This window comes from Phascolarctos cinereus, unplaced genomic scaffold (assembly GCF_003287225.1).
Source record: "Phascolarctos cinereus isolate Bilbo 61053 unplaced genomic scaffold, phaCin_HiC Scaffold_2;HRSCAF=192, whole genome shotgun sequence".
Taxonomy (NCBI): domain Eukaryota; kingdom Metazoa; phylum Chordata; class Mammalia; order Diprotodontia; family Phascolarctidae; genus Phascolarctos; species Phascolarctos cinereus.
Window position 1 is genome coordinate 40,557,110 of NW_027555625.1, and position 15,204 is coordinate 40,572,313.

The 15,204-nt window shown below is 47.0% G+C and overlaps 1 protein-coding gene across 2 annotated transcripts in view; it reads left to right on the forward strand.

The window, feature by feature from the left end:
• The first annotated feature begins 4,170 nt into the window (after positions 1–4,170).
• The window catches only part of CKAP2L (cytoskeleton associated protein 2 like), a 30,535-nt gene continuing 19,501 nt past the window's right edge, over positions 4,171–15,204 (forward strand). Inside the window, exons 1-4 of one of the 2 annotated variants that reach the window (XM_020963688.2) lie at positions 4,171–4,276; positions 5,638–5,704; positions 7,991–8,042; positions 12,764–14,007. In XM_020963688.2, the coding sequence (XP_020819347.1) occupies positions 4,243–4,276; positions 5,638–5,704; positions 7,991–8,042; positions 12,764–14,007 (1,397 nt within the window). In that variant the 5' untranslated portion in view covers positions 4,171–4,242. Of the gene's footprint in view, positions 4,277–5,637; positions 5,705–7,990; positions 8,043–11,839; positions 11,874–12,763; positions 14,008–15,204 lie in introns of those variants that run through there. The other variant, XM_020963689.2, reaches the window with a different exon arrangement.

The following is a 15,204-nucleotide window of genomic DNA, read 5'->3' on the forward strand; positions in this document are numbered from 1 at the left end:
ATAAATCAGTTCAGTAAGTGTCAAGCTAAATTCACGGATGATACATCCTTAATGGATCAAGCTACATTAGGGGCCTAGTGTTGAGACAGAGGATAGTGAATTCAAATTAGTTCTCCGAGGTAAGTTGAGGTCCATATCCACGTCCACTGCACCCCATTGTGGACCAATTGCTCCTATAGGACTGTAGAAGGAACCTCAGACTCCAGAGAGCAGGTTAGAGGTGTTCTTTTGTTTGAGGAACAAATATAGGGAATCTTAGGTGGAGACAAAAATGGAGGAAGGTCTCCGAGAGGCCCTCCTATAGTGACTACTGTGGGGCAGGGTGAGGGTTGCAGGAGACTGACAGATTTTATCTAAAGAGAAGCTTCCAAACCATTGGTACTAAACAACCATGGAATGGTCTGCCTTGACCATGAGCTTCACTTTCCTGGAGATCTTCATCCGGAGGTTGGTAGCAGGGGGTGTTGGTTAAACCAGATAGCCACAGTGATCCCCTCATACTCTGGGGGTCAATGATCCTATGGAACTGTACTAGAGGAAGGTTCTATCTAGTCTGTTCTGTTTCCAGTTCATTTATCACACTGCTGTCCAGAATAATCTCCCTAACACACCGATGTGATCTTGTCAGACCACGGACCCATCTCACCATCTCTGCTCCCTTTCTGACAAGTGGAGGTTAGTCGGGTCAGCTCACCTTTAATAAGCTAAGACACATCCTTTCCTCAGGTTACCCCAAGGTAAAATAGCCAAAACAGCCATAGCCAAGAGAATGACATCTGGAAAGGAGTTTAGAAATCTTTTAGTCTGGTCCCCTTATTTTAAAGTGGGAATACTGGGGCCCAGAGAGGGAGGTGACTGGTAGGGTCACTCGGCCCCCACCTCTTGACTCTCAGCCCAGGGTTCCCTCCTATATACCATACTGCTTCTATGTCCAGCTCAAGGCTTACCTACCCAGTTATCAACTAAATATCTTAGCATGTTAAAGGGAAGAAACCCAGTCCCTCTGAAAGAGCACTGAAAGTTAGGGGACTTGGGGAGAAATCCCAGCTCTGCCTCTTACTTCCAATGTGACTTTGGGGAATTCCCTTCCCTTTTCTGGGCCTCATTTTCCTCACTTATAAAATTAAAGGTCAGATTTGAGGAGGTATAAAGTCCTTTACAATTCCATAGACTATTACGCAGCGATTCTTTTCATTCATTGAACGCCACTCCCATTTTCCCAGCTTTTCCACCCAGTGTCACTTCCCCTTGTTCAAAGCAAGCAGCCCCAGTGGACCAACCTGTTGGAAGGGTTGAGCTGGGGGCTAAGAAAACTCTGCCTCTCTCCTCTGATAAAAATCTACACCTGTCATAAACAACCTGTTGTGTTAGTTTTCCTGGTCACTGGCTTAGGAGTAAGATTTTGTGCTATGGGCTTGAACAAACTGATTGTTTCGTGCAGACTTGAGAAATAAAAATCCTTTGAATGTTTTGTTTTGTTTTGTTTTGTTTAAGGGGAGGTCTAGGGTTAGTCTCTATGCTAGGAGGAGCTCAATCCACCGGCACAAATGGAACCCTGGGGTCTGTAGTAATTTAATCCAGTGGGTTGCTTTAGCTAAGGTACAAAAATATACATTGAGTGTGGCTCATCTTTGCCTTGACCCACTCAATAACCCAGGTAAAGGTAGCCCACACTGTCATTCTGTAGCCTGAGGACCTGGGTTGGGAGAGCACCTATATGTCCCTTGGAAAAACCCCCTCCTCTCTGTACAGCCACTCACAGAGGGTCTGTGCCTGAGCCCCAGATCATCTGTCTACCTGAGTCTACCAAGCCCCTTACCAGAGCTGCCTGAGTTTATCCAACCATGTGTGGCCTAAGTTCATTCTCAACCTACCACAGCTCTTACCTAACCACTACCCCCACCCCCAAGGAAGGAAAAACAAAGCCCTTTCTTGATGACAGTTGGGGGAAGGGAAAGGGGGAGCCACAGTTCATTTCTTAAATTCATTCACCATCAGCTTAGTAGGGCTTATCTATCCATCATTCCCTGATTGTTAGTGCAGTTTACTATTTTCTTAGCACAAGAAGCGTTTTTCCCACAGTGGAATGGAAGACATTCTTTGCATTGGCATTCCTAACAACTAGAACAACTCCAAGCCCAAAGTGTGTAACAAACGACGCTTGATGTACCAAACAAACGCTCCTAGAACAGCGAGATTGGGTTCACTGTCTGTATCTTCTCCTAGTATCCAGCACAGCGACCGGCACACAGTAGGCATTTCATAAATACTAGCTGAACTGAAATGCTTCAGTTTGGAACTCTGACCCCAAAGTTACTAAACTGTGCCTACTCTTCAGGATAAGAACCCACAAAAGGATTTATTGCAGCTCTTTTAATAGCGGACCAAAGCCGGAAGCTAAGGAGGTGCCCTCCTGCTGGGGAATAGCTAACAAATTGAAGTGTGTGAATGTAATGGAATATTATTGTGCCATAAGAAATGACAAAAATGAACAGTTTCCGAGGAAACTGAGAAGTCCTCCATGACCTGCTGCAGATGGAAGTGAGCACAACCAGAATACGGTATACAACATTATAGAGAAAACCACTTTTGACTTTAAAACTCTGATTAATACAATGATAAAGCCTGAGTCCAGAGTATTGAAGATGAATCCCACCACCCGACCTCCTGTCAGAGGTGATGGATTTAAAATGCAGAATGAGGCATGTATTTTATATATATATGTGTGTGTGTGTGTTTGTGTGTATATATATGTGTATATATGTGTATATATATGTGTGTGTGTTTGTGTGTGTATATGTATATATGTGTATATATGTGTGTATATATGTATATATATGTATATATATGTGTATATATGTATATATGTGTATACATATATGTGTTTGTGTGTGTGTGTGTGTGTGTGTGTGTGTGTGTGTGTGTATAAAACCGATGAAGGACTTTTTCTGGTGTAAGGGCTTTTTTGGGGGGGAGGGCATTACTTTGGGGTGGGGAGAGACCATGGGAGAGAAAATTAGAAAATGCCTTTCTTCAGGAGATCCAGAGCAGAGCTTCAAACTGCAGTTTCAGCAAGACATAAATGAGACTACCTGTGACAAGCTGAGTCTGAGTCTGTCATTTTTACCCACTGCATCTAATTTTTTAATGACATTTTGACCCCGCTGACCCTAAACTCAGCCAGGTGGCGCCATAGTGCATAGAGCAGCAGGCTTGGAGTCAAAAAACCTCATCTCAAATATGACCTCAGACACATCTTAGCTGTGTGACCCTGGGCAAGTCACTTCATCCTGTTTGCCTCTGTTTCTTCATCTGAAAAATGAGATGGAGAAGGAAATGGCAAATCACTCCAGTATCTGCCAAAAAAAAAACCCAAATGGGGTCACAAAGAGTTGGATGGACTGAAAATGACTGAATGGCTCTGAGAAGCCTTGAGATAAGAATTTTGGGCGGTCCTCTGGAGAAATTGGGGGGGAAGGTCCATAATTCCTACATCCTCCACAAAAGGCCTGCCATCCCCCAGGCCTCCAAACACCTATGGTATCCACACCCTGTACCCCCTAATTTCCCCATGACCTCCACAGTCTGAATGACCCCTACAGCCCTAGTGTCCCCCAAAGTCCTCATGATCCTTCCACCCCTGATGCCCCCGGAAGTCCCCATGACCCCTACACTATCTAATGTCCCTCAAAGTCATCATGACCCCCACAGCCCTAGTGTCCCTCGAAGTCCTCCTGACTCCTACACCCCTAATGCCCCCGGAAGTCTCCATGACCCCTACACCCCTAGTGCCCCCCATGCCCTATAATGCCCCCCTAAAGTCCTCATGACCCCCACGGTCACCAGGTTCCCATGACGTCTAAAGTGCCCCGACTCCCCCCAGGGTCCTTGTGACCCCCACATTCCCAGAAGGCCCCTCCCGCGCCTCCACGCGCCACAGCCACAGACTCCGCCCCCACCACCACCCAGCAGTTAACTGAAATCAACAGTCCACACCGCCTTATACCAAACTCGCCCCGCCCCGAACTGCCTCTTCTTCCAATCACAGAGACCCAGAGGCAGACCAAAGGGACGCGACAGCCAATCGCCAACCCGTCCGCTTCCAGAAGCCCGGAATCTCTTCCTGGATTTCCATTGGTCGGTTTCAAAACAACGGTAGCCAATGAGGGAGGAGAAAATGGTGTGGGCGTTGGGGAGAGTTGGGAGCCCCTGCGCCGGCGGACCGAGGCTGCTCCGGGAGTCATGGTGGGGTCGGCGGCCCAAGCCGCGGCCGTAGGTGAGTGTCAGCCCGCTGGTCAGGCGAGCCGAGCCCGGGCCGGGGAGGAGGGGGAGGTGTGCCCCACCCCGCTCAGCCCCGGGACGGAGAAGGGCCACCCAGACCTCATTTACAGGTGGGGAAACTGAGGTGCAGAGCGGTCAAGTCTGGGGCTTGCCCAAGCAGGGAATGTCAGAATCAGGTTTCGAACCCAGGTCCTCTGACCCCCAAATCCTGCTCTCTTCCCCCTCTGCCCCACTGGGGGCCTGGTAGATGTGCTTATGTCCCCTCCCACTCACTCCAACGCTTGAACCCAAAATCTGCAGTACCACCCCCTCCCCCCCAAGGCCACTTACTGAAAATGCGGGAAATCGAGTCAGGACGTGATCGACTCGGCTGCCCCGCCCCCAGGGCTGACCTCACCCTGGCTCTGTCCCCCTGGCCGGTGCCTGTCAGGATCACGGGGTGCCCCAGGCCAGGCACCAGTCAGTGACCCCCCATCAGCACAGCTGGAGGGGAAGAAGCAGCGATCCTAAACTCTCCTGCCCATCAGAAGATGGGTAGGGCCCAGGTGGGGTCATTCAAAGACGAGAGGGACCCGAACCTGTCCTCTGTGACAGCAACAAAAATAGTAATTACCGACCTTAATTATCATGTCATTGTGTCATCATAGGCACATATTAATTATATTATTAATACATTTCTATTGCTGGTGCCATCATATTACTGTGATACATTGTAACACAATCACCCATCAGGCTGTAATAATTATAATCTGTTGCCGATAGCTAACATTTACATAGCGCTTTAAGGTACGCAAAGCATTTTGTACATTTTACGATCCTCAAAACAATACCAATAATAGTGCATACATAGCACTTACCATGTGACAGGCACTGTGCTAAGCAGTATTATCTCATCTGACCCTCCCAACAACCTTGGGAGGTTGGTGCTATTATGATCTCCATTTTACAGATGAGGAAACTGAGATAAATGGAGGTTAATTGATTTGCTCAAGGTGATTCAGCTACTATGTCTGGCAGGATTCTAATTCATGTCATCCTGGGTCCCAGGTCATGCATTCCATCTGCTGCTGCACCTTCCCTCCCCCTTCATTGTACAGCTGAGGAAACTGAGGTAGAAAGGGTTTGCCTTGCCCATGGTCCCATTGATGATAAATAACAGGGTCAGGATTTGAACTTGGGTCCTCTCAGTACAAATCCATACTCTTTTTACTGTATATAAAAGACAGGGCATTATGATGTTTGAGCCCAGAAATATGACAGCTATGTGAATTGAAAAAGACTGTGAGAAATTAAAAATTAATATCTTTTTTTCCCTCTTCTTTTCTTTCTTTCTTTCTTTTTTTTCTTGTCTTGCAGAAGAGCGGCGAAAAAAGCTCCAGGAGTATTTAGCAGCCAAAGGAAAGTTAAAATGCCCAAACACCAAGTGAGTGTGTGTGTGTCTGTGACTGTGTCTGTGTGTGTGCAAGCACTCTTGATTACTGGCTGCCTAAAATTCCCACCTCTGAACCGCAGCCTTTCTTGTTGATGTCTACGGACACCAAACACTGGCTTGTGTGTTGTGGTGACTCAGGCCAGCAAAGAGAAAGGCAGACCTGCTCTCTTCTCTCCTGGTTGTTTGCTCTTCCCCGTTTCGGGTCCCTTGCCAAGGCCTGAACATTCCAGCAATTTTAAGATAGAGATTCTACAACTGGGTACTAGCCCCGTAGCCCTGGAAGCATTTCATTCATTCCCTTTCTCTCTATTTGAAAGGGAGGTCCCTCGTGGCTACCAGGCCTCAGCAAGGCAGGGACGGCTTTGGGCGCCTTTCCTTGACCTCCCTTCACTGCATCCACCCTCTGGCTGAAGCAGCTCCTTCCCAGGGTTACCAGCGCCTTCCTAAATCCCACAGCTTTCCTTGGTCTTTCCTTCTTGAGCTCTCTGAAGCTCTTAGTTCTATTGACTGTTGCCTCTTCCCAGACCCTCTGGCCTCGCCTGGCTTGGGCCACTGCCCTCCTGACTTTCCTCCTACCCCTCTGGCCATTCCTTCCCAGCCCCCTTTGCTTTGACCATTTGGGTTCTGCCAGCTTAGTAGGGATATTCCTGAGTGCTCCCTCCTGGTCCCTCCTCTGCTCTCTGTCCTCTTCCTTGGAGACCTCATCGGACACCATTTGGCCCTGAGTTCCAGTCATGAGTCATCAGGCGCCTTCTGAACACCAGCCTTTATGCGGGGTATTAGGTTTACAAAACAGAACAGTCCTTTCCTTCTATTGGGAGGAAACAACCCATCCACTGAAAAGTCAATGGGAAATACATGCAGAGATAGTGTCGGGGGTCAAGCAAACCCTAGCAAGTGCCCTGAGCAGGACTAGACTCCTGGTAGGGATTGAGGAGAGTGGAGGTGGGGAGGGAGTGCATTCCAGCTGGGAGGGGCAGCCAGTGCAAAGGCCTGGAAACAGGGGAGGGGCCAGGAGGCTGCCACAGGACCCTGGAGGGAAGGAATGAGCAGCCTGAAGCTGGATGGGGAAGGGCTTTAAAAGCCAAACGAACACAGGAGTTTGGGTCTTATCCCAGGGGCCAGAGAGAGCCCCTGGACCTCCCTACACGGGTCAGGTCTGTGCTTTAGGAATGTCCCGCTGACAGCTGTGTGGAGGATGGGCTGCAGGAAGGATGTGTGATGAGCCACAAGCCATACTGAGCATGGGGGCAGAGAGGCAGGAGGCCCTGGAGAGGGCGGGGCCCCAAAGCCCCAGGAAGGAGAGGGCAGCAGTCAGCTGTGGCCAGTGCTGCAGAGAGGTGAGGCAGGCTGAGGATAGAGAAAAACCAATGCAGACGTCAAAGAGGCTCCAGAGGCATGAGGGGGAGGAGACACAGGCTGGACTAGCAAAGGGAAGGAGATGGATTGTGAGCAACAGCTACCAGTCACTGGTCTTTTGTATTTGACCAAAATGCCACATTTTACTGATAGTGTTCGTGAGATCCCAGCCACAGAGCTGGGAGAGACCTTAGCAGTCATCTAATCTCACCCCTTCATTGTAAAGATGAGGAAACTGAGGCCTAGCAAAGTTAAATGATGTGTCCAGTGTCACACAGGCTAAAGCAGGATTCGAACCCAGGACTTTGGACTGCAGATCCAGCCCTCTTACCATCAATGTTTCATTCCTCGTGGCTATTATGCCTACATCTCTCAGTTTCCAAATGACCCTGTCCAAATGTCAGTGAAAGTGTCCCGTGACCATATGTAAGGTGGTTTGGCCTGATTTCGGTATCTAAGCTTATTTGCCAGCACTGTGCACACAGAGAGTCCACTAAGAATCAGCATGATCATCTTTTCTGTTTGAATAGGCACTTGGGGGCTGTGGTGGACAGGTCAGTAGACTTGGCAGGAAGACCCAGGTTCAAATCCAGCCTCAGATACTGACTAGCTGCGTGATCCTGGGCTAGGCATTCTGCCTATTTGCCTCAGTTTCTTCATCTGTAAAATGGTCACCTATCTCCTAGGGTGGTTGTGATGTTCAGACATCACACATCAAACATCTGAAAAGCCCTTTGCAAACTTGGACTTGCCATATGAATGTGAGCTATTGCTCTTACTAATAGGATGGGAAGGTCTTCAGGAATGAAGATGTAAGACATGATTTGTCGGAGGTCTCTACATCTAAACAGGAATATCACATTTTAGCTCCTTCCCTTGTGACCTCGAGATTGATTGTAATTTTTTCCTCTTCCATAGGCCTTATCTCAAAGACCAGAAACAGTGTTCAAAGCCACCAACCTCTAGATCTGTAAGTAGAAATTAATTGCAATATTTCAGAATTGGAAGGACTCCCAGCCACGTAGTCCAACTATCTAGAAAAGGTTCCCTGGGGCAGCTAGGTGGTGCAGTGGATGGAGCACTGGCCCTGGAATCAGGAGGACCTGAGTGCAAATCTGGCCTCAAACACTCCTGGGCAAGTCACTTAACCTCCATTGCCTCCAAAATTTAAAAAAAAAAAAGAAAAGAAAAGAAAGAAAAGAAAAGAAAAGATTCCCCCAAGAATGGCCATCTGTCCTTCTCTTGAAGATCTCAAGTGGGGAGAGGCTTCCTCCCTCTGGGCGCTCCCTGGGCCTCCTTGGGACAGCATAGTTCAGACTGCTGGTGACATTTTTTCTGACAACCTTGAGCCCTTTTGCACCTTCCCCACGTCGCTCCTGGTTCTGCTTTCACAGTCTAGCTAAGACCCTTCAGCGTCATAGGCAGCTGCCATCTCCCCACCCCTCCCAGTTAACTATAAAGCCCAGTCCTTCACCTGAGCGTCATCAAGCAGAGGTGATGGCTCTTCCCTAGCCGAGCTGTCCTCCAGTGGACCCTCTCCCACCTAGCGGAGTTTGTCTTTAGGTGGGGCAGTCCCCCTGAGCCCATCTCTAGTCCTGGTGTGGTCTGATGGGGTCGCCCCCAGAAGGACTACCACCACCTTCTCCTGAGGGAAGGCTTGTCTCAGTGGACCTGGCAGTTGCCAGGCTTCTATTGTTCTTGGCTTTCACCACCAGCCTCCGCTCGTTCTAAGCTCTAGTGTCACTGATGTGGCTGTTGTCAGACCATGCCATGACTTTGTAATTGTATTCCTCATCCATCACCCAGTCTTCCTTCTAGCTCCTAGATACATTTTTTTAAAAGCTGGAGTTTGAGAGTTCTCTGTGTCTGGATCTCTTTAGACAATTGCACTTTTTCCTCTCTTCAGAATTACCTTCAGAATTTCATTCTTGAGAGTGTCCTATCCATCCTGGGCTGGCTTCCTCCAATCACTGGATCCTACCTTTCTTTTTTTGTTTTTTTGGTTTTTGTTATTTTGGGGGAATTTTTTAGGCAATTGGGATTAAGTGACTTGCCCAGGGTCACACAGCTAGTAAATGTCAAGTGTTTGGTCTGAGGCCAGATTTGAACTCAGGTCCTCCTGACTCCAGGCTGGTACTCAATCCTACCTTTCTTTTTCTAAACCAAGGAGCCTTAGCCTTGTCAGTGCCATAGACCCCTTTGGCAACCATTTGGTGACACCTAGGGCCCCTTTCTCAGAATCATGTTTTTAAATGCTTAAAGTAAAATACATAATATTTTACAATGATCATCTATAAATAACTTAGCTATTCCCAGCAATGCAAAGATCCAAGACAATTCTGAAGGGCCTATGATGAAAAATGCTATCCACCTTTAGAGAAAGAACTGATGGAATGTAAATGCAGATCAAAGTATGTTTTTTTATTTTATTTTCCTTGGGTTTTTTGTCTGTGTTTTTTTTTTCCACAACACAACTAATATGGAAATATGTTTTGCATAACTTCACATGCATCACCTTTATCAAATTACTTGCCTTCTCAATGATGATGGGGGTGGGGGAGGGAGGATGGGAGAGAATTTAGAATTCGAAATTGTAAAAAACAAAGGTTAAAAATTGTTTTTACATGTAATTGGGGAAAAAATAGAATAGTAAAATTCACAAATACATTTAAATGAGTAAGATTTCGAAGGAAGCCAGTTATATTGAAAGTTATTAAAAAAAAATTATGTTTAAGTTCACAGACCCCAAGTTAAGAATCTGCTCTAAACCCTTTCAAATCTGCTTCCCCAAAATCTATGCTTGGCTTTTTTCACTCTTTCAACAAACATTAAGCACCTGGTATGTGCTAGGCACTGTGCCACATACTGAGGAAAGAGACAAAAATGAAATAGTCCCTGCCTTCAAGGAGCGTACATTCACCTGGGGTGGATGTAGCTGGGAAGCTGGGAAACGATGGCGACCATGGGGGACACGTGCACAGATACCAAATGTATCAGTTTCCAGGGACAGGGACAGCACTAGCTTTGGGCAGTCCAGCTAACCTGTTTCTTGTTGGTGTCACCTGAGTTAAGCAATCCAGGAGGCGTAGATTCTATGAGGGGATGGCCACTGAACCCAAAGCCTCCCATCATTTCCATCCCAGAAGCCTGGTTAGGTGAGAATCAAATCCGGAATAGAAGTTTACCTCCTTAGTTCCTCTACCTTTTGAAGGATGAAAGTGGAGCGAAGGCAGGTCAGGTCATTAGCTGCTTCACTTTCAGCACCATCACCATGAGGTCACACCTCTGTGCCAGGCCTGGGAGCTGGAATCCAGTGTCTTCAGCTAGTTCCTTCCTCTGTCAGGTAGTCTGCGGTATAAGCCAATGAAAATATGGCTTCTGTTTGTGCTTCTATCGAGTTTTACCCAAATACCAGGTTTCTCTCCTCTGGTTCCTAGACTTCCCAACAAAAATGTACTTTCTTAACAGGCTGTGCTTCTCTGCCCTACTTCAAAATTTTCACTCCACGCCTCTGGTTCCTGGATTTCCTCACGAGTACATCTTAACATCCAGTGCTCCCCACTCCCCCTTTACCTATCCTGCATCCCATGAGTAGCATGCACCCCTCCAAAACCAAAGCCTAGGTGAAAGTCTCCTCCTCCATGTCCCAGTGACATCTATGATGTCAAATTTGCCTCCTTCCATTAGGACCTGTCGTTGACCCTGGGTGGTTTCTGTACTTTGTAAAGTCGTATATAGACATGAAGCTGCAGAGGGTTTTTAAACGTCCACTTTAGATATTTTTACATGGACCGAGAAGTCATTTGCTCAACTATTGGGAGTGTCAGGGTACTTCCTTTGTCATTAAAGACATGTAGGCCCACTGGCAGATCACACACCTGCGCTGAGGGGACCAGCCTCACTGAGGTCACAGAGCTTCTTGCCATGTTGTCTTTGGCCGTGGCAGCTCTTTGAAACCACCTGCTCAGCTATAGAGGAGTCTCAATCACAAATTCCTGTAGTCTTGAAGTAAATGACCTGCAGGCCATTGACATAAAACCTTCAGCAACCGGGAGAATATTTGTGGCAGAAATAAATTTCCCATAAATACACCTGGTACTAACATCACGTGCTAACACAAGCTTAGTAGCTTTGCTTTGAACCAATGCCTACCGGAAGATAAGGGCTTCTTATTAGAATTTCCCAGTCACTAAACACTAATAGATGCCTTCTGAATTAATTTATTGTACATAATGAGATGAAGTGGCTTATTGAAGAGAATACGAAAATTCCAAGTTATGTTCCCTCCCCTGAGGAGTTTGTAATATAGTAAAAGAAGTGTAGCAGACATAAAAAGAGAATAATAATTATAATAAAAGGCAGGAAATTGTAAATGCCAACTGAGTGGTACAGAAAAAGGCAATTCAGAGAAAATGACAAGATCATGTTGGTTTGTGATGAGATTAGATCTTGATCTTGAAGGTAAGAATAGAACAGGTAGAGTGTATTAGGCATTGTGGCACAGTGGGTAGAACCCTGGACTTGGAGTCAGGAAGATCTAATTTCACATCTGGCCTTGGACACTAGCTGTGACTTGGGCAAGTCACACCCTCTGCCTCAGTTTCCCCACCTGTGAAATAGGCATAATAATAATACCTACCTACCAGGGTTGTTTTGGGGATCAAATAAGATATTTGTAAAGTGCTATACAAATGCTAGCTGTTATTCTTGTTGTTGTTGTTGTTATTATTATTATTATTATTATTATTATTATTATTATTATTATAGCCAAAGCAGAAAAACACATGGAATCGTGATGGCCGTAAGTAGATCATTTAGGGTAAAAATAGAAAATTCATGTCAGTGGATGATGGGAAATAAGACGAGAAACTTTGGGGGCCAGACTATAGAAAGCCTGAATGCCTAGCTAAAGAGATTATACTTTATTCTGTAGATAATAGAGAGGAAGATTGATTTCAGGGAGGGATGGGGGGTGGAAAAAAAACCAATAGTAGAAAGGCTAGGTAAGGAGCTATTGCAGTAAGCCAGTAGTGAGGTGACAAGGACCTGAATGAATGACTGGGACGAGAAGGAGTTACAGGAAACATTGCAAAGGATGGGCTGGAGCAGAGGGACAGGGAGGTCAGAGGTAATACTGAGATGTTGAGCCTTAGCGATGCCATTGTTAGGAGAAAGAGAGAAGCCGAGACGGTGGTGGCCTCGGCACAAGACGGCGGGCGGCTCAGTTGTAGGCGTCTCCAGTTCAACAAGCGTTAGCTGTGCTCAGACGTGGAGATTCAAAGACAAAAGTGTAACTGTTTCTGCCCTCGAGGAGCTCCGTGATGAGTTTGGAAAGGTCCAAGAAGCACCAGGGTCAGAGCTGAAGAGAAGGGGGGGGGGATTCTGTGCAGACTGGTATTAACTGTCAGGTGGGTGCCCCGCCCCTGGGTTGTACCTTCTGGCAGTCCCCCCAGTGTGTAGATTCCACACAAAGCAGCGCAATTGTCATGACACGTTTTCTGCCATCCTTGCCCAGTCCCGGCTAAGCTAAAGGGAGGTGCCTGAGCTCTGTGCCTTGTCTGTAGATGAGAACATCCTCATTTTCTCCAAGCTAAAATAAGTCAAGTTAGACATTTAACTGGGTTTTTTAGCTTGTCTTTGAATAGATTGTCCTAACAAAGCCATTGTTGCTATTGTGCCTTTATCTTTCAGATCGCTAGACCCAAAAATGACCCAGGGAGATGGGCCCAGACTCATGCTTCTGGGAGGCCCACTGGTAATGTGCTTCAGCCAGGATCTTCCAATGTCAGTGGAACCCAAAGGCCAAAACCAGCAGTACCACAAATTCAGGGCAAAGGACCAATTACAGGCCCCCTTTCCTCCAAGCCAGACTCTAAACTCCCAGGGAACACCCACGTCCACCACCCACAGAAAACGGCGTCTTCTACTGTACATACGCTGAATCGAAAGCCTCTGCCGTCAAGTGAGAGCCAGTGTATGAGGAGGTCCTCAGAGCAGAAGACCACAACAAATCACAGAACGGCCGGGCGGATGGACTCCGTGACCAAGCTCCGCACCGACAGCCAGCTCTCGGGTGACCTTCCAAAGGAGACAGACAAAGAGAACTGGCCTCTCCCAACCACTGTGGAACTAAAGATGAAACCAGAATCTGGGGTTTGCAACAGAGCTAAATCAAAGGGCAATCCACACAATCCCAGCAAAAGAGGTCTGGCTCCAAAGCAAGCTGCAGACAGAGGTGCCAAGATCAGCATCCTTCTGAAAGACCAGGTTAACAAACCATTTGTTCACAAGATTCAAGCCTGGCTTCCCGCAGGAAGTTCCCAGCAGCAGCTCCCCAAGGGGGCAGGTGGGGAAAGACCGGGAGACAAACATCCAAGGACGGTTCCTTCTCATTTGGTTCAGAGCCTTGCCAGGACTCGAGAAGCAAAGAAACTAGAGGATGGAAAGGTCAACAAAGATGAAAAAGAAGGTCACGATAGATCCGAGTTACGAGGAAATGCTGTCATTAAACAGCCTATCAAAAGAGGACTCCCAAGGACAAATCCAGCGGTGCTGCAGGTGGGAAGGTTCAATCGATGTGAAAATGGTCAGCAAGATCTAAGGCTGATGCAGCCTTGTACCAAAAGGAAGCCATCCGTAATGGCGCCGCCATTGAGAACCGTGACAAGACAGCCTCACCTGATGGGTGGCACCTCAAAAGTCCACACACAGGGACCTACAAAGAATCAGAGCAATTATAGCTTGAAAAAAGAGCCACAGACCCTCAACTCCAAGACCAAAAGGACTGTGCCCCGGAACCCCACAGCTCAGCCCGGTGTCAGCTTGACAAAGCCTCCCACAAGTGAAAGAGGAATGCAAGAGCCAGCCTTGCTGGAAGCATCCAGGGCCCAGGTCCAGCCAAATACCCAGCGGAAAAGAGGCAAGGAGGATCGAAGGTATTGAAAACATGGCATCTTAAAGTGGGCGGCGGTATACATGTATCCACATATGTGCTAATCCACCGAACGATAGAGCCGTATTTCTCCTACCTTCCGTGGGTCAGAAATTAATTCAGGGGGTGGGGAGAATTGACTTCAATAGTAAGTATAGATATTAACATTGATTTTTTTTTCCCTTTTAAAAATTAAAATTGTCTACATTTTCATGAGATCAATTTGTACACAAAGATATGGTAAGTGATGATGATACTGTTGGCTAGACAAGTAATTGGGGATTTTTTTCCTTTGTATCAGTGATGACTATTATTCATGGAAAGTAAAACCTGTCCTTCAGCAATCTATCAGAGATACAGAACAGGGTACAAGTTAGCTTCAAGTGGATAATTGTAAAGCCTCCTAAATGGCCCTCCCTGCCTCCAGTCTGTGCCAGGTTGGTCCCTCCGTCCCACCACTGCCGAAGTAATCATTCTGATTGCTCTGATGTCACTTTCAAAAGCCTTCTGTAGCTGCATATTGCCCACCAAATGAAGGATGAGCTTCTGATCCTGGCATTCAGAGCCCTTCCACAGTCTACCCCAACTGCCCTTTCCAGCCTTTCTTATACTGCTCCCCTCCCCACACTCTGTTCAAGCCAGACTCTTTGTTCCCACCCACCCACCCATGTCCAGCCCTCTCCTTCCATGTCTGCTCTTTTCTTCTCCCATGCCTATAACAGACTCCCCTCACCCTCTGCTAACTCTCTAGGAATTGGCTGTGGTCTATGGGAAAGAGCACTGGGTTTGGAACTCAATCAGTCACTTATTGTCAACTCCCAGCACAGTGGATACAATGCGAGACTTGAAGTCAGGAGGACCTGAGGTCAAATCCTGGCTGACGTACTTATTTAACCTCCCTGAGGTCTACTCAGTTTCTTCAGCTGTCAAATTTGGATAATAATAGCACCTGTCTCACAGAGCCCTTGTGAAGATCACATAGGTGAACCTATGTAAACCTTACATAGATGCTAGCTATTATTAACGTCATTATTATTTTTATCACCACCTAGGTTAAACTTAGTTAAGTTGTTCTTCCTGCACGCCTTGGTTTCCTTCTCTGTAAAATGAGATAGTCGGATTTCCTGATTTCAGAAAGGCACCTCTGATCTTATGAAGTCCCTCTCTCCCTTCAGGGTCCAACTCAGGGGTCACCTCCTTT